Genomic DNA, 17989 nt, shown 5'->3' on the forward strand with positions numbered 1-17989 from the left:
AAGGAGAAACAAACAAAAACAAAAAAAAACAACTTGTGTTTTCTCACGGTGCTGAATTTCTTTTGCAGCAGCACTTTATACTTTATTTATCCTGATAGAATTATCCTGCACAGAACAAATCAACCATGATATTCTTAAATGCTTTTTAACAAAATTATCATTCCAGTGACACAAACAGGAGTTCAACTTCACATACACATTCTTTTGCATTAAATAAAAGTCGTGCTGTGTTTGACGCCGACATGTTTTCAGTGATTCAGCTCTGAGGTCAGAGTGATGAAGGAGTGATGAAGGAGTGATGAACAGGTGGAGGATGGGTTTTTAAGATTTTTTTTAAGTCTATCACAATAGATGTGGAAAAAAGTGGAAAAACAACAAATTGAAATAAAAAATAAATGAATTTAAAAATAAATCGGGCCCTGACAAACTGCAAATTGATGTTTTTTGTTCAAATTAGATAATGAGTAAGCTTCAGACAGGGTTTCAGCAGGTTCACCCAGGTAAACTTTAAGACCCTTTTAAATCCTGCTCCAGAGTAAAACCAGTGCGGATGATACGGCCTCGAATTATTCACCAAGTGGTCAAACATTTACATCACATTTCTGTCAGTATTTGTAATGCCTAATAATATTCTTCATTAATAGTTAATCACGATATGGATAAGCAGCAGGACACGGAGGAAAGACCTGCAGAAACCCTGAGAGCCAGGCTAAAAGTTTACACAGGTTTGTCAGTCTTTAAGCTAAGCTAAACTAAGCTAGGCTAAGCTAAGCTAACTAGCTGCTGGTTGTATCTTCATATTTACTGTGAAGACATGAGAGTGGCATGACTCCGAACATGTAACTCTCAGCTAGAAAGAACTGTTCCGACACTGATGCTGCGTTCACAGACTGAATTTAAAAGAAAAATTGCAGCGTTCCGTGAAAGCTGATTTACAAAATATCTGAACTTGTGCTGCGTTCAGGCGACAGCGGTTAGAATCAAGATTAAACGGAGAAAAAAAATTATCATTAAAAGCTAAAGTGACGCCGGAGCTGCATGTGTTCCGAATCTATAAATAAAAGAAACAAGAGGACGTAGAACAGTAGAAAGTACTGGTGGGAAAGAGGGGGTGTAACAAGTCAGCTTTTGATGGTGGGGGGGTGGGGGGGTGTCAAGTCAGTCGTCAGTCCGTCTCCTGGAGGCCGCAGCGCCTCCTGAACTCCTGCCCTCGCTCATGGATCCATTTATTTGATACTGCGGAGCCACAGAGAGGAGACAGCGTCAGACGTGCAAGTCTTATGTTGTTGCCTGGCGACAGGTTTCTACGTCACGTGTCAGGGACCTGATGAACTCACCCCACTTGTTTCCCACCAGAACGGGACAGGCAGCGTGTCTGGTCCGATAGTCTCCCTCTCCGCTGGGGTACAGGTTGTACCAGAACACCGCCGTCCCCTGGAGACACAAAGTCACAGATGCATCCGACATACAAAAATGTCAAAAAACGTCATAGTATTGTATGGCATAAAATTTCAAAAAACGTCACAGTATAATAAGGCATAAAAATGTCAAAAAATGTCATAGTATAGTCAGGCACAAAACGTCACCATATAATAAGGCAAAAAAAAAGCCAAAAAAAGTCATATTATAGTAGAGCATAAAAATGGCAAAAAACGTCATAGTATAATAAGGCATAAAAATGCCATAAAAACGTCATAGTATAGTCAGGCACAAAACGTCAGAGTATAGTAAGGCAAAAAAAGTCATAGTATAATAAGTATTGTATGGCATAAAATTGTCAAAAAACGTCATAGTATTGTATGGCATAAAATTTCATATTATACATAATATGCATAAATAAGTATTGTATGGCATAAAAATGTCAAAAAACGTCATAGTATTGTATGGCATAACATTTCAAAAAATGTCATAGTATAGTCAGGCATAAAATTTAAAAAAAACGTCATAGTATAGTAAGGCATAAAAATGCCAAAAAATCACATATTATAGAAGAGCATAAAAATGTCAAAAAACGTCATAGTATTGTATGGCATAAAATTTCAAAAAACGTCATAGTATAATAAGGCATAAAATTTAAAAAAAACGTCATAGTATAGTCAGGCACAAAACGTCACAGTATAATAAGGCAAAAAAAAAGCCCAAAAAAGTCATATTATAGTAGAGCATAAAAATGGCAAAAAACGTCATAGTATAGTAAGGCATAAAAATGCCCCAAAAAAGTCTATACAGTATATTAAGTATAGTCAGGCACAAAACGTCACAGTAAAGTAAGGCATAAAAATGCCAAAAAAATACATATTATAGTAGAGCATGAAAATGTCAAAAAACGTCATAGTATTGTATGGCATAAAATTTCAAAAAACATCATAGTATAATAAGGCATAAAATGTCAAAAAATGTCATAGTATAGTCAGGCACAAAACATCACAGTATGGTAAGGCATAAAAATGCCAAAAAATCACATGTTATAGTAGAGCATAAAAATGTCAAAAAACGTCATAGTATTGTATGGCATAAAATTTCAAAAAACGTCATAGTATAATAAGGCATAAAATTTCAAAAAATGTCATAGTATAGTCAGGCACAAAACGTCACAGTATAGTAAGGCAAAAAAAAAGCCAAAAAAAGTCATATTATAGTAGAGCATAAAAATGGCAAAAAACGTCATAGTATTGTATGGCATAAAATTTCAAAAAACGTCATAGTATAATAAGGCATAAAATTTCAAAAAATGTCATAGTATAGTCAGGCACAAAACGTCACAGTATAGTAAGGCAAAAAAAAAGCCAAAAAAAGTCATAGTATAGTAAGGCATAAAAATGCCCCAAAAAAGTCTATACAGTATATTAAGTATAGTCAGGCACAAAACGTCACAGTATAATAAGGCATAAAATTTCAAAAAATGTCATAGTATAGTCAGGCACAAAACGTCACAGTATAGTAAGGCAAAAAAAATGCCAAAAAAATACATATTATAGTAGAGCACGAAAATGTCAAAAAACGTCATAGTATTGTATGGCATAAAATTTCAAAAAACGTCATAGTATAATAAGGCATAAAATTTCAAAAAATGTCATAGTATAGTCAGGCACAAAACGTCACAGTATAGTAAGGCAAAAAAAAAGCCAAAAAAAGTCATATTATAGTAAGGCATAAAAATGCCCCAAAAAAGTCTATACAGTATATTAAGTATAGTCAGGCACAAAACGTCACAGTATAATAAGGCATAAAATTTCAAAAAATGTCATAGTATAGTCAGGCACAAAACGTCACAGTATAGTAAGGCTAAAAAAATGCCAAAAAAAGTCATAGTATAATAAGTATTGTATGGCATAAAATTGTCAAAAAACGTCATAGTATTGTATGGCATAAAATTTCATATTATACATAATATGCATAAATAAGTATTGTATGGCATAAAAATGTCAAAAAACGTCATAGTATTGTATGGCATAAAATTTCATATATACATAATATGCATAAATAAGTATTGTATGGCATAAAATTTCAAAAAAACGTCATAGTATAATAAGGCATAAAATTTCAAAAAATGTCATAGTATAGTCAGGCACAAAACGTCACAGTATAGTAAGGCATAAAAATGCCATAAAAATACATATTATAGTAGAGCATAAAAATGTCAAAAAACGTCATAGTATTGTATGGCATAAAATTTCAAAAAACGTCATAGTATAATAAGGCATAAAATTTCAAAAAATGTCATAGTATAGTCAGGCACAAAACATCACAGTATAATAAGGCAAAAAAAAGCCAAAAAAAGTCATATTATAGTAGAGCATAAAAATGCCAAAAAAACGTCATAGTATAGTAAGGCATAAAAAGTCATAGTATAATAAGTATTGTATGGCATAAAATTGTCAAAAAACGTCATAGTATTGTATGGCATAAAATTTCATATTATACATAATATGCATAAATAGGTATTGTATGGCATAAAAATGTCAAAAAACGTCATAGTATTATAAGGCATAAAATGTCAAAAAATGTCATAGTATAGTCAGGCACAAAACATCACAGTATAGTAAGGCAAAAAAATGCCAAAAAAAAGTCATATTGTAGTAGAGCATAAAAATGGCAAAAAACGTCATGGGATTTATTAACCCTCAGGGGTCCCTCTGTCCTTTTTTGGACATTTTCTTTACTTTTCTTTTTTGATTTGCTGATCATTTTGGCTGTGTTACAGCTGAAGGTATGGATTTCTGCAAGAAAGGGTCTTTTTTTACATATTTTTAAAATCTAATGTCCGTTACTGTTACAGGTCTATTATACACTGGTAACACATTTTGTACCCTCTGGGGTTCCTCGCGTCCAAAAAAGGACACACAAAGAAAATGCTATAAAATCATCATATATCAATATTTTTTCTGCTTTTTTTGTATAAATCTCTTAAACCACTTCAGTTCTGCTCAAACCTACCAAATGTTTATTAGTTTTCAGGATTTTAACCCTTTAAATGCCAGTTTGAAGACATGTTGCCTCTTGTTTTATTAAAAAAAACTACACAGAATATGAGATATTTCCCACATAATACATGATTGAGGGATGTGACATTGTTTTATATCAGAGTCTTTTATATCAAGACATTTCCCAAAACCAGAATATGATCCGGGTGACTTTTGAACACTGGAAATAAATCATGTACTCATCCCGGCAGTAGCCCCCGTGGCACTCAAAATTTCCCTGGAATTTTCTAGTTATCTTTGCTTTCCAGTCTTCAGTGTTTACTCAGTTCTTGTTATTATTGTCTTATTTGTATTGTTTTTATCTATTACTTGGTCATTTGTTGTGTGTATTGTGTGTGTAAATGTGTGTGTGTGTGTGTGTGAGTGAGGGGGTGGAGTTGCCTTTTTTTTTTTTTTTTTTTTTTTTGGTTTTATTCTGTTAAGAACTTTGTGTTACATTGTTTCTATGAAAAGTGTTATTAAAATAAAGTCTGATTGATTGATTGATTGATTGATTGATTGATTGATTGATTGATTGATTGATTGATTGATGAAAGTAAAAAAGTTCTTATTTCTTATTCAACTCACTGTACCTTTTTGGGCCAAACAGCAGCTCTTACATCAGTGAAGACTGTGGCGCCCCCTGCCTGTACGTCACTCATCTGCAGCAGGAAGGAGGAGAGTGTCAGTGTGTGTCTAAGCTGCAGCAGTTTAGAGGCATGTCAAACACAGAGTGAGGCTCACTGACGTAGAGCAGCCAGGTGGCGATTCTGTTTCCTGTCCCCAGCTCCTCAAAAGCGTCCGGTTCGTCTTTCTGCAAAACCAGCAACACCACAGGAAACAGGAAACAAAAACTTTACGGTGGGTCTCAAGACGCGCAGGGCTTAAAGTAATAAAAAATCCTGAGCCTGAAATGTAGCAAGCATGTGCACAATGTTGCACACATGTGCAAAAAGAAATTTGCACATGTACAATATGTGCTTTGGACCAGTAAGTATGTGCAATGTAACAGACAACCGTAAACAGTACTGCGATACTACAGCAACGTTTAAGTGTTTCCTACTGAAAAACAGACAATGGGAAATAAATAAATAATGGAAAATAAATAAATATCGAAGATAAAAAAAAAAATACAGTAACATTGACGTCTTTAAAGAACTGGTTAACTGGAGTTAAAAGTGAAATAGAAAAGGCCACTATCACTTACTTCATTCTTTTTAGGTTGTAAACAAAGGAATTGTGAAGGACAGATCATGTTCACACACGTATTTTTTGATCATAGACATGGTCAGTCATTGATGACTGAGTGTCAAGCGAAAGTGTCGCTCCCGGTAACGTAGTTGTATGTTGGAGTGCACGGACAGTAATTCATGATGAGAGGGCACCTTTATATAAACATGTGGCCCAATAATGAGAGTCAGTGTGTGTTCGGTCATTATGTTAATTGACAACTCCAATTTTCTAAAGGTAAGAAGTTTCATATTTACCCGTCCAAAGTCGAAATGAGGCTCGTACTGTCCTCCAACGCCATAGTTCGCCACCTACACACACACACACACACACACACACACACACACACACACACACACACACACACACACACACACACACACACAAAGTTAAAAACATATATCAGACTCAATATGAATTGATTTTTGAGTTGCAGCATGTTGAGCTCTTAGGGCCACCGTAGGTTTTTTTTTTTTTTTATTACCCCCTAGTACTCTGGATCCAACTTAAAAACAATTTATGGCATCTTGAAAGCACATACAGAGTGAATTCATTCATTCATTCATTTAACCAAGTGAGTGTCACCTGCAGGTCCTCAGCAGTGGTGACGTCCAGCCCAGTGATGTCCTCGATCCTCTGGTTGATCGTGTCCACCACCGGATGTTCATACGCTCCGAGCCAGGCGCTGAGAGGAGACAGGAGGAGAAAACTCACTGAGCGTCTGCACAATCAGAAACATCACAGGACGTCAGTACACACTGAGTCAGAGGGGAGAGAGGTCAGACGTCAGAAGGGTGGCACAGAGGAAAACACAGCCCAGATAGCAGAATGAAACTTCTGGCCCAATATATGGCTGAGTCCTCAGCCTGAGTCTGGGCAGGCACTTGCTTGAGTTCTGGCGGTTCCAGCTCAGCCAGAAGATTTTTTTGTATGTGCACCAGAATTGGTCAAGATTTGGAAGTAGCATCTAACAATCATGCTATATATGGCCCATATGTAGGCCATGTAACCAGGTGTATACAGGTCTAGAAGAAAACGAGCATGTGGCCCAAGTATGGGCCAGATTAATTTTGCTATCTGGGAGAGGGAAGCAGGCAGAGGAGAAGATTTACAGTGAGGTTTATTTACAGTGAACACAACAGAAAGAACTGTCAGGACTTCACAGGAGCCAGGTGTGTTAAATAAAATATCTAGTTAAAGCTCCATATTCTCCTCTTCTCCTGTGTTTTATCTGAAGTGTTGATCCATAAGAAGATATATTTGTAGTTTTAAGAACCAAAGCCCATCTCAGTGTAGTTTTACATCTCCTCTCTCAGGCTTCACTCTGGAGATCTAGAAACAGGTCAGTGAGCCAATCAGAAGAGAGGCGGCACTGAGCCTCTCTTTTGATTGGCTGACTGTTTTCTAAGTGATCCAATAAAAATATAGCATATTTCAGGTAAACACCAAATTCAGCCAGGTTGGATGGTGGGTCCAGGTGGGCGGAGCTTGGTGAGTGCTTTGTTGTGACATCACAAAGTTGCAGAAGTCCTGACAGCTGCTTTTAAGGCTCAGTTTCTGAATACAGGCTGTGTGCATTTCTCTGTGGACTGAGGCTTTGATACTTTCACAGTATTAATATAGAACCTAGACCTGCTTTATAATCAAACAACGCATGGGCAGAGACCTTTAGACTGTATGGACCTTTAAGATTTTACAGACAAAGCTTGTGCTCCGTAACAATTTTCCTGGTAACACTTTACTTGAGTCAAAGCAGGAGAAAAGAGCTGAAGTTAAATGATTTGAAAACATCTTCATCGCTACTCCTCCATCACTGGCTAACATGAGGTCTAATTATGAAGCTGAGGGGCAGCAGCCTGGAGCCACATGTTCACCTCTGACATTATCAAAGGACAAGACATGAGGTTTAATGCTGGTTTCTGGTGGACAGCTGTGACTCATATTATATGGATGACATCATAAAGAGTCGCACATATGACAAGAAAGTCCAGGTTAATCAGACAACTGTAGAAACAGTAGAGAGAGATTATGTGAGTTAAAAACAGATGTATTTATGTTTATCAGCCCTTCTGTTTCAGTTTGAATGAGTCTACAGATTTCATTAGAGGACAGAGGCAGACTGATGCAGCATTGTAGTGCAGCAGGTAACTGTAATAATCTTTCAAATGTGGATACAAGGCTCAAAATTGGTGTGTTTAAATTTCAAAAGGCCGCCATTTTCCAAGATGGCCACAACTTCTGGCATAGAAAACGCATACTTTGCCACAGAGCTTTACTACAGATTTGAATTTGCAATTGAATCCCATGTTTTTGATTATGAGGATGTCATATTCACCATTTTTAATGTCAATAAAATATTATTTTGAATAATTAAAATTATTTTTACATGCTGACTTTTAATTTGTAATATGTAGGTAAACTGTTGCTGTTTCATTTTTTACAGTGTACAAAATTTCACCTTCTCCAATGTTAAAATGATTTGCCATCTAGATCATTCATGTGGGAAAATTGTGGGTGAATTTATTGCACAAAAATACATTTCCTTCAGCCATCTTAGAAATGGTGGCCATCTTGAAGAGGATTTGTGCCAAGTTTAGTGCATGTATCCACATGTGAAAGATGAAGTTGCCTACTCCGCTACTAAGAGGAGGTGCTAAAGGACTGATCCAGACTGATCCAGATCTGAGTGTTTCTGGGGTTTGAGGCACACACAGCTGCAGCAGCAGTGTCACTGCAGCCTTCCAGCTCTTACCTCTTGGAGACTCTGTAATGGGCCGTGGTCAGTTTGCCTGTTTGAGGGTCATGCACCGTGGCACGTCTGAGCTAGCTCACCAATCATATTATATTACACAGAGAGAGAGAGACAGAGGGGACAGAGAGGAGAGAGAGGAGAGAGAGGAGAGAGAGGCGGGTCACTCGCTGACACAAGGCTGCTGCCGTCAAGGAAGCAACAGAAGTTAGACTGTACATTATATTTTTTAATTTCTAAAATCATGTTTTCACTTTGTCATTTTGAGCTATTGAGTGAAGATTAATGGGCAAAAATTTAAAAGGTCTGAATACTTCCTGAAGCGACTGTATGACTACACTGTCTGTGAGACCAAGAACAGGGCTCTTATTCTGAAAGAAAATCTCCTCTTAAAAAAAAGTATATTCTCAGTCTCTGATTTGTCCAGAGTCTTCTGCTGCCTCCTTGACAAAATAAAAGAGAGTCAGACATTGAAATCTTTGACTCTTTTTCCTCCCTCAAGTGGAAAAAAGAAGTGGTTTGATTCTTGGCAGGAGCAGATCGTGTTCACATCACAGTTAGTTCATCGGGTCTAGATCAAAGAGCCAAAGCATTTCAGAGTAAATGTATAAAAGTATTTACATTCTTAAAGGGCTGGGACTGCTTATTAATTTATCAATAATGATTGAAAGATGAAACGTTGACACTGATAGAAACATTGAAATTACAGTGAGCAGACTCTCCTTTTCCTTTGTTTTTGTCTTGCACCTAACTGGGGCTGGACCTGCTCACCAGTAATCTTGTTTGCTTCATGTTTCTGCTCTTGCCAGGACACAGAGGGGGGAGGACAGGGAGGGGCGTTCAGAGACGGGAGAGAGCAGGAGGGGTGAGACGCAGACGCCCCCTCCTGCTCTGACATCTCTTACCTCTTACTGATGCGGTAATGGGCCGTCTCCAGCACACCGGTTATGGGGTTGGAGATGGTGGCTCGACGGAGCTGTGGAGCCAATCGGCTGACAGTTACAGGGAGACACACACCGACTCCCTGAAGCACTGACTAACACCTAATGACAGACTGTGTGTGTGTGTGTGTATGTGGGGGGGTCTGTTTTAGGGCTGCACAATTAATTGAAATATTAATTGGAATATAATCAAAACCTCAATATGGCCAAATATAACATCCAAATGAAAGGAGCTGCAATTTTTTGGTAAAGGTAAAATGTGTCACATTGTCGTACATTGGTAGCACTGTAAGTGTTGTGGTGCTACAGAGAGCCCTGGCCTACAAATCACATTCTCCAGATGTAAAAGAAAAATATTTTTTTGACCAACAAAAATCGCATCGTCATCATTTTTATAATTTTCCATGAAAAAGTGAATGCAAAAACGATCACTCCAACTGAAATCGCAATATAATTTTTTTATCGTACAGCCCTAATCTTTTTCAGTAATGTCACAAAACAATGACCTGCGTTTACTGCTGGAATATTTATTAACTGACCTGGTGAAGGTCAAACTGACACAAACATCATATCTTTATAAATACTGCAGCAGTAAATGAGATTTAACGTGAATCCTGAAACACCTCACCATGTAGTCATGAGTTTACAGTCATGAAAGATATTTCACAGCAGAAGAAAACACATGCCAGTTTTCAGCAGAAAAAAAACTTTGGGTGTGAAGTCAGATAATGTCCAGTATGAGCTGACTATGTTGAAGTACTGATGATGAATTAGTGCTGAATTGACAGTGGCAAGAAAAAGTATGTGAACCCTCTGGAATCACTGGGTACAGACACTTTAGGCTCTATCTCACACCTGGCACAAAGCACAACGCAAATGTCTTTGCTAGTTTCTGACCAACGCAGTTGTCATTTTCTTGTCCAGCGCCCACGTTGTTTAAATAGCAGATACACTTGTGTCTTTCTGAGCACCCATTGGTGTGTTGCTCTTAAAATGAGGTGTGGTCAGGCGCATTGATATCTTGAGGCAGCAGAAAGTGATTGAACAACAAGAACCGGGTCTGAAGCCAGTTTCTTATTTTAAGGGCACATTGTCAAGACATTAATATGTTCCTACACAGGCGCAACGTGGCTGTTACGCAGAAGGAGAGTGTGCTTCAGACGCTTGGATCAGTCAAATGGAACATTAGAGTACAGCCTCAGAGGGTCTGACAATTCTTTGTGGCGTATTGTGTGTTGCACAGTGTTGCCATGTGTCGTGGATGAGACTCTGCAGAGAAGCTTCTTTCTTACTACCTGGTAAATCCGTCAGTTTCCACTTCGTCACCTAAATTTGCCAACAGGTTGTCCATAGTTCAAATAGACTGTGTTTGTTAATTGTTGTAACTTAGATGACCATATTCTAGCACAAATTTATAAATAAATGGAGATAATTTCAAAGGGTTCTTTTACTTTTTCTTGCCTGTCTGAAGACATCATGGAGGGAGCTTGTATCAACAGTGAATGAAAACAGGAGCCGCCTCCAGACTCTTCATTCTGACTGCTGAGCTGCTGTCGGAACTTACCCTGGGTTTGGCGAGCTCTTTGACCTTCTCCAACTCTTTGTCCGACACAATGTTGTGGAAGCGGACGATGAGGGGGCGGTCCCACTCGTCCTCCTGCTTCACCGGACCGATCACGTACCTTGGGTGGCGGTTGTTGTCATAGTAACGGCAGAAGAGACGACTCTGCCTGCGAGGAGTCTGATAGGAAGATGAGCAGAGTGACCATCCTAACATCCGACAGACTGAAGTGTGTGTGTGTGTGTGTGTGTGTGTGTGTGTGTGTGTGTGTGTGTGTGTGTATGTGTGTGTGTGTGTGTGCTTTCTCCGTCCTCACCATCCTGATGCCCTCGCCTCGACACAGCTTCTCGTACTTCTTCCTCTCGGGCAGGTAGTCGTCATGTTGACCCTTGGCCTCCCTCTTCTGCCTCCCCTCAGCCCCCTCCTCCTCCTCCACCTTCTTCTGTTTGGCCAGCTGGTACTCAAAGTACTTCAGGTTCCCGTTGGCTCGCTGGTGTGTCGCGTCTAAACTCACAAAATCATATTAACAGTCAGTCAGACATTAAAGGACAGAAGTCAGTCCTCTCATCATCATGGGGTTACATGCAGCAAAGGACCGTGGGTCGGATTTAGCCCAGTGACGCCACAATAGGGGCCAAGTCCCAATGGTACGTGCTCTACCAGGTGAGCCACCGAGGTGCCCTTATATGAAGTTTTTAATCAAACTGTTCCAACTGACGGAGTGAATATGATCCCACAGTGATGAAGGCAGAAAATTTGTTGGTTCCAGCTTCTCAAACATGAGGATTTGCTGCTTCTTTATCATCATATATGAAAAAAATACATTTTTTTATACTGTTGGTCAGGTTAAAATTGCAGATTAATCAATGACAAAAATAAATCAGCAGTTGCAGCCTTAGCCTGGAAAACAATGGATTATGGTCTGGTATAGCATAGGAACTACTGGGCCTTCCTTTACCAAAGGAAAGGAGAAATGCTGTTTCACAATTCCTTGCTGCAGCAACATTTAAAGCACCGTTGTAGTTTCACCACAGCAGACCCACATTAGTTAGTTCATTATTTCTATTTATTTATTATTTTAATGGCTCAACTTTCTCTATTTGTATTTTTTTTCCTTCTTATTTCAACATTTCAATCCTGTTTCTGCTGCAGTAGAAGTCTGAGCCTCTGCTGAGAGTTTCTTCTGGACTATTCACCACCTGTTCATCTGATCACTGTTTGGATGGTTACTATAAACAGAGGTGTTGTCTCTCTGCTGGGTGTATCGGTACTAACCGAGCTCCAGCAGCCTCTTGGTGAACTCCAGCGCTCTCTCCAGCGCCCCCTGTTGGTAGACCGAGTAGCTCAGGTAGTCCAGGATGGTGACGGCGTCCACAGTGCTGGACGTCTCTCCTTGGTCCAGCTGCCTCAGGGCCTGAACCATCCACAGCTCCGTGTGGTAGTAGTCGGCCTCCGAGTACGCCACCTTCCCGAGGTCGTAGCAGTCGTCCACCGTCAGAGCGGTCTGGTGTGAGGTGGCTGAGGACGAGCCTGAGCAGGCAAGAGAGGGGGAGAACGGCAACTTTTTATAAATTCTTATTTAGAAGAACAAGGTGAATTTAGTTCCTGGCTCCAGACAGTATTGGTGGTTGGTTGGTTGGTGCTGGTCGTGCTGACCTGGCAGCTCTCCGGTGGAGATGGTGTTGGTGTCCAGCTGGTAGGTGTCCTGCAACCGCATCAGAGCTTTAGCAGCTCCGGTCTGGTCATCATCATTGGGGAAGTGCTGCCTCTGGATGGTGAGGTTAGAGATGAACACTGAATACACACACGCGCACACACGCACATGCGCACACACACACACACACACAATATAATAACTAAATCACTTTTCTGACAGTTCAATAGGCAACATTTGTAAATATTGTAGTGTGTGTGTGTGTGTGTGTGTGTGTGTGTGTGTGTACCATCAGACATGTCGGTGAGCACCAGACTCTCTAGCTCCCCCCACTCAGTGTTGAGTCTCTTCATCAGTTTGAAGGCGTTCACCGGGTGTCCAAGGAAACCTTCAGGGTCCTGAGTGGCTGCAACTGAGAGGACGTCCAGTTTATCAGCCCATCTACACACACACGCACACACACGCGCACACACACGCGCGCACACACACACGCACACACACACACAGTTAAAGTTTGTTAAAACTTTGAACCCCACTGAAGCCATTAGCATCAAAACTGCTCTGAGTCAAATCTGACCTCAGGTAATTCTACCTGCCCAGTCTGACCAGTGCAGATGAAACTGATGACACTGATTAGTTCTGCCTCCTCTCAATTAGAAACACTCAAGACAAATCCAACCAGTGACAAACTAAAGAAAAACTAGAATCCCCTCCTCGTGGTTGTCTGCCTCCTCCACTCAGACTAGTTTCAGGTTACATCCCTGTTCATCCAGCCATTGGTATGAAATGTTGTCATTATTGCTGTGTGAAGTCTTGAGTAACGGCTAAAAAGTGTTTTGTGAGGTCACACTGACCTTGACCTTTGACCACCAAAATCTAATCATTTCATCCCTGAGTCCAAGTGAATGTTTGTGCCAAATTTGAAGAAGCTCTGTCCAGGTGTTTCTGGGATATCATGTCCATGAGAATGAGACCCAACCCGAAAAAGTTATGGTTCCTGCTCTGACTGTCACCGGCACAGAAGGAATAAAAATAAATAAATAAAATTTCCTGTTGACAGTAACTTGTAAAAGTCCCTGGCTCAGCCCGGTTCTGTCCAGCAGGATTTAAGTGATATTAAAGCTGTTTAAACACAATCAGACCCAAGTGAGAGGAACTTTACTGATTTCTCTTATGATGTTGTTTTTTCTCAGCACATACAAATGTAGATGAATCCAACCACAAAGATTTTCTTTATTGTACTTCCTGAGTCAGACCACAGTGATTTATCTTTCATATCTAGGAACCTTTTTGAGTCGAAGCCTCCTCCAGGGAAACTTTCTTCCTGGTTGCAACCAGTGTGTACAGTCTGACACCAGACAAAAGATACATTAGTGAAAGTTTTCCTGAAACACTATCGCCTTGTATTGTCTGCAGTGTGTCTGATGTGTGGTCTGTGGTGGAGGTGTGGCTGCAGGTTAAAACAAGCTCTGTTAACTGCTGCGTTTGTTGGAGGTTTGTCAGAGCTTCCGCATCAGACGCTGCGTCTGAACATACGCCCAACCCTTCATTTAAAGTTTTGTTTTTTCTTTTTTTTCTTCTTTGTTTACAGACGTAGTCACTATTGTCTCCTCTCTGCATGTCTGCTGTCCTGTGTTTTTGCAGGTTGTCATTTTGTCTGTATGTCCACAGCTTTTCATCACACAGTGAATATCTGCTAGTTTTTCAAAGCACAGGTATCACCTGCACCTGAGCTTTTAAGACATTCAAAACATTTAACATGTTGAAAATCTGACTTCTGTCAAGCCCCAGGAAGGCGGGACCTCAGGCCACACCTGAACTGATAAGAGACCTGGATCAGGCCTTGCTCAGCCTCTTTCTCTGTTTGCTGTAGCACATTGAGTTGAATATGATATTAACTGAAATTGTGTTTCCTGAAATTGACTGTGCTTCAGATGCATTATTTGACTAAGTCCATGATTTTTTATATAGTTATTGCTGCTTCTTTGTTTAGATTAAATAAATTATTGACATTTGTTATAATGATTGCAATTCCTTTGTTTGATAGTAAAGTGCCTTGATTAGAATTATTATCACTGTTTATTGATTATATTTCCATTTGTCAAGCCATTGAAATCACCTGTAGCAGTCAACTGCCTGTCTGAATGGAATACACTGTTGAAAGGCTCTTCTCTGGTCCTCATACTTTGACTGGTGTGCCAATGCAGAAGCTCTTTGGATAACCCCATAATTACAAAATAAAATTTCTTTCACTTACTCTAAATAATCTCACAGTTTTCCAAAGGGACTATTTCTGAATGTAGTACATTAAATATAATACATATGGAAAGATTTCAGACACAATCCAGGCCTTGGAAAATTTCGCTGAAATATTTTCTCATCTAACTTTTCATTAATCCACCTGCTGAACAACAGAATGTCACCTGACAGGTGTCTCACCTTTTGATCTGCTCCAGCTTGTTCTCCTCTGCTCTGATGTAGTCCTTCAGAGAGGTGACCAGGTCCTTCTCTGTGAACAGCAGGTCAGTCATTTGGCCTGGGCACGCACACACACACACACACACACACACACACACACACACACACACACACACACACACACACACACACAGATCAGTTTATAGCTACAGCATCAATCGTCTTCATTCAAGTGTCATTGAACTCTAAATGTTAATAAAGGGTCAGTTAGTCTAAATTACCAATAATATTTAATATTTTTCCATTTAGGTATGAACGATCATTTTAATCATCAGTTAATTTGTACATTGTTTTGTTTGTTTTGTTCTACAAAGAGTGTAAAATACAAATATAATCAGTTTACAGTGATGAAAGACGAAAATATTAAGGCTGCAAATACCGTTTATTTTCTTCATTGATTAAATATTCTGAAAATAATTAAAAATGCCTGTTAGAGTTTCCCATAGTCTAAAGTGACGCCTTCAAAAGTCTTGTTTCAGTTTAAAAGACATTCGGTTTACTATCACGTGTGACCATAAGAAATAAAACCTACACTTCTAAAACGCTGGAACCAACCAGTAAATATTCTGAATTTTTGTTTAAAAATTACTAAAATTATCGATTATAAAATTTTTTTTATTAACAATTAATAATGGATTAATCATTTCAGCTCTACTACCCTCTTTCATCATGGAGGTGAATGGAAATTCTGTTGTTTTTTTTTCTTTATTTATAACTTCTGACTTTTACTCCACTACATTTAAAAGATAAATATTGTACTTTTACTTTGAAGCAGAGCTTTTAGTCAATGAATCAATTTTATTTTATTTTGAAAATGTGATAGACCACCATACACTGTGTTCATCACGGGAGAAAAACCAATCACAGTCAACTCCTCCGCTGTCAGTCACGTTGTGCTGCTGCATGTTTGAACAGCGCAGTTTGAACCTGTCAGTGTCCTAATGATGCTGCGTTAGATAAAGATGAGGCAGAAGATTCTTCACCAGAGACCAGGGTCTGATCTGAAGTCTGTGTTTGAAGGTTTACAAATAAAGAAAGATTCCTTTAGTTTGAAATGTTTGCTGTGTTTACCACGACCAAACTTCATCACTGACTAAATAAAATAAGTTGTCCAACTTGAGAAAACACAAATAAACCTTTAAACAGGCATCTTGTAGTAGTTGCTGTTCTTTTGTTGATTCAGTTGTGTTTTTATGTCTATTTCTACAGTCTTTGTATCATATTCTACGATTATTATTCTCCAGGTTCTACAGTCAGTCAGTCAGTTAGTAGGTTGTGTAAATGCGGAACAATACAACAATATGTTGACATAAAAAAATGTACTTTTGAATACTTAATACTGTTTAAAATCAAGTACTTCACTGCTTTGACTCAAGTAAAAATCTGACTGAACAACTTCCACTTGTATTGAAGGAATATCTGACCAGTAATGGAGCTGTGTACTCTGTTGACCTCTGGATAAGACTGAGTGTTATCTGGTTTGACAGCAGGAAAATGGGTAATTTAATAAGCAGACAAGTGGAAGTATCAGTTAACAGGAGGAAGAAGAAAAACTGGTTTTACTCACCGATGGAGGTGAAGAAGTCATTGTGAGCCGAGGATGAAGTGACCAAGACACAGTGGATCAACAACCACCAGCAGACAGCCATTCAGCCTACAAAGAGAAACACATGCATACAGACAGCAATACCATGACAGAGGATTAGAGCTCAAATAGCTGTATTTGATCATGGATTGTTCGTCACAGTTAATTAAGAAAAAGAAAAATAATGCTCCGGGTTCAGCTTCTTCAGTGTGAGGAGTTTCTGTTTATTACTGAATATCTTTTGGACTGAACATATTGTGATCAATAAAAAAAAAGATTTGTAACAAAAATAATTATTAGTTGCAGCTATGATAATTTCGATTTACTATCTCAAAAGTCTAAATTTTAACATATCGTGATTTTTTTTCTCATTCCTTAATTCCACCACTTGTTTTTTTCTCTTTTCTTTACACAAATGAGCTTCCTCAAATGTGTTTTTTTTAGTTTTTTTTTTACTTTATTTAAAACTTACCATACCCCTGCAAACACAACAAAAAATCCCTAAATAAGTACTTATTTTTCCTGTTATAAGTATATTTGGACAAAAAGTGTTTGTTTTTTTTATTATTTATGAGAGAAAGTTTTATTTCTCTCATCTTTCAGGTCCTTTGCAACTTTAAAAGAAGCTAAAAAGACAGAATGTGAAGACAAGACTGAGCAGCAGTAACACTTGTCCCAACATAACCCACTGACCTGTCCAGGAATGTCTGAACTGGTGGGGTTGGGGGTGGGGGGGTCAAATATTAACTGGGAGGACAAAAAAAAAAAGACATGTGAAGGTCTAAATGAAAAGGTGAGGGCTAATTTAATGTTACCACCGGCCGTGACGTAAAGTGGTCGCAGGAGCCGAGAGAAATTTCTAGATAAACCGACCTCTACGACCCACAAAGACATTTAGGTAAATATCATCCAACGTTGACCAAAACCGTCACAAACAACAGACGACAGAGGTTATTTTTTTACCGTGTTAATTCCCAGGGAGAGCCGTGAAAACAGGAAATATCACGTCCGTTTCAAACACAGTCTAAGACAGCTCAAATCCCTTCTTCTGTTGCTCCCGAGTCCAGCAACGACAAATCCACAACAAACTGTTTCTTTTCTTCTTCTTCTTCTTCGTCAGCTTCTTCCAAAATGGCGGCAGAGAGTGCGTTACCGCCACTTGCTGGACTGGAATGCGGATCAGATAAGAAGTTGGGAGTTCATTAACATTGGACTAGTTCAAGAAAGGGAGTGGATATTTAGGTTATTTAAGGACCACAGGAGTGGAAAAACTCATTTGGAATGGATATAAAGGGAGAGTAAACTGTAGGTGGCAGTAATGCGACACT

At 39.0% G+C, this 17989-nt stretch overlaps 1 protein-coding gene across 2 annotated transcripts; it reads right to left on the minus strand.

The window, feature by feature from the left end:
• Positions 1-33: 33 nt before the first annotated feature.
• Positions 34-17844, minus strand: LOC111664374 (prolyl 4-hydroxylase subunit alpha-1-like). Of its 2 annotated transcripts, none has more exons than XM_023418938.2 (15): positions 17625-17844; positions 16644-16730; positions 15038-15134; positions 12888-13039; positions 12601-12738; positions 12220-12474; positions 11261-11448; positions 10948-11124; positions 8446-8516; positions 6279-6378; positions 5951-6004; positions 5212-5277; positions 5057-5125; positions 1338-1434; positions 34-1236 (listed from the first exon to the last, which is right to left on the minus strand). In XM_023418938.2, the coding sequence occupies exons 2-15, from the start codon at positions 16723-16725 to the stop codon at positions 1166-1168; spliced, it is 1617 nt and encodes a 538-aa protein (XP_023274706.1). In that variant the 5' UTR covers positions 16726-16730; positions 17625-17844; the 3' UTR covers positions 34-1165. The 2 variants fall into 2 exon arrangements, with proteins under 2 accessions (XP_023274706.1, XP_023274705.1); XM_023418937.2 differs by lacking the exon at positions 8446-8516 and adding an exon at positions 9348-9418 and having other exon boundaries at positions 17625-17841.
• Positions 17845-17989: the final 145 nt, after the last annotated feature.

Source organism: Seriola lalandi, unplaced genomic scaffold, assembly GCF_002814215.2.
Source record: "Seriola lalandi dorsalis isolate HSWRI2012SDOR001 ecotype SW California unplaced genomic scaffold, Sedor1 jcf7180002054585, whole genome shotgun sequence".
In the NCBI taxonomy this organism is placed as follows: Eukaryota; Metazoa; Chordata; class Actinopteri; order Carangiformes; family Carangidae; genus Seriola; species Seriola lalandi.

Coding starts and splice junctions, on each gene's coding strand:
- LOC111664374 (XM_023418938.2), bottom strand. CDS start 16,725: ATGGCTGTCTGCTGGTGGTTGTTGATCCACTGTGTCTTGGTCACTTCA. Junction 15,135..16,643: donor TGACTTCTTCACCTCCATCG/GTGAGTAAAACC, acceptor GTGCGTGCCCAG/GCCAAATGACTGACCTGCTG. Junction 11,449..12,219: donor CAAGAGGCTGCTGGAGCTCG/GTTAGTACCGAT, acceptor TTGTGAGTTTAG/ACGCGACACACCAGCGAGCC.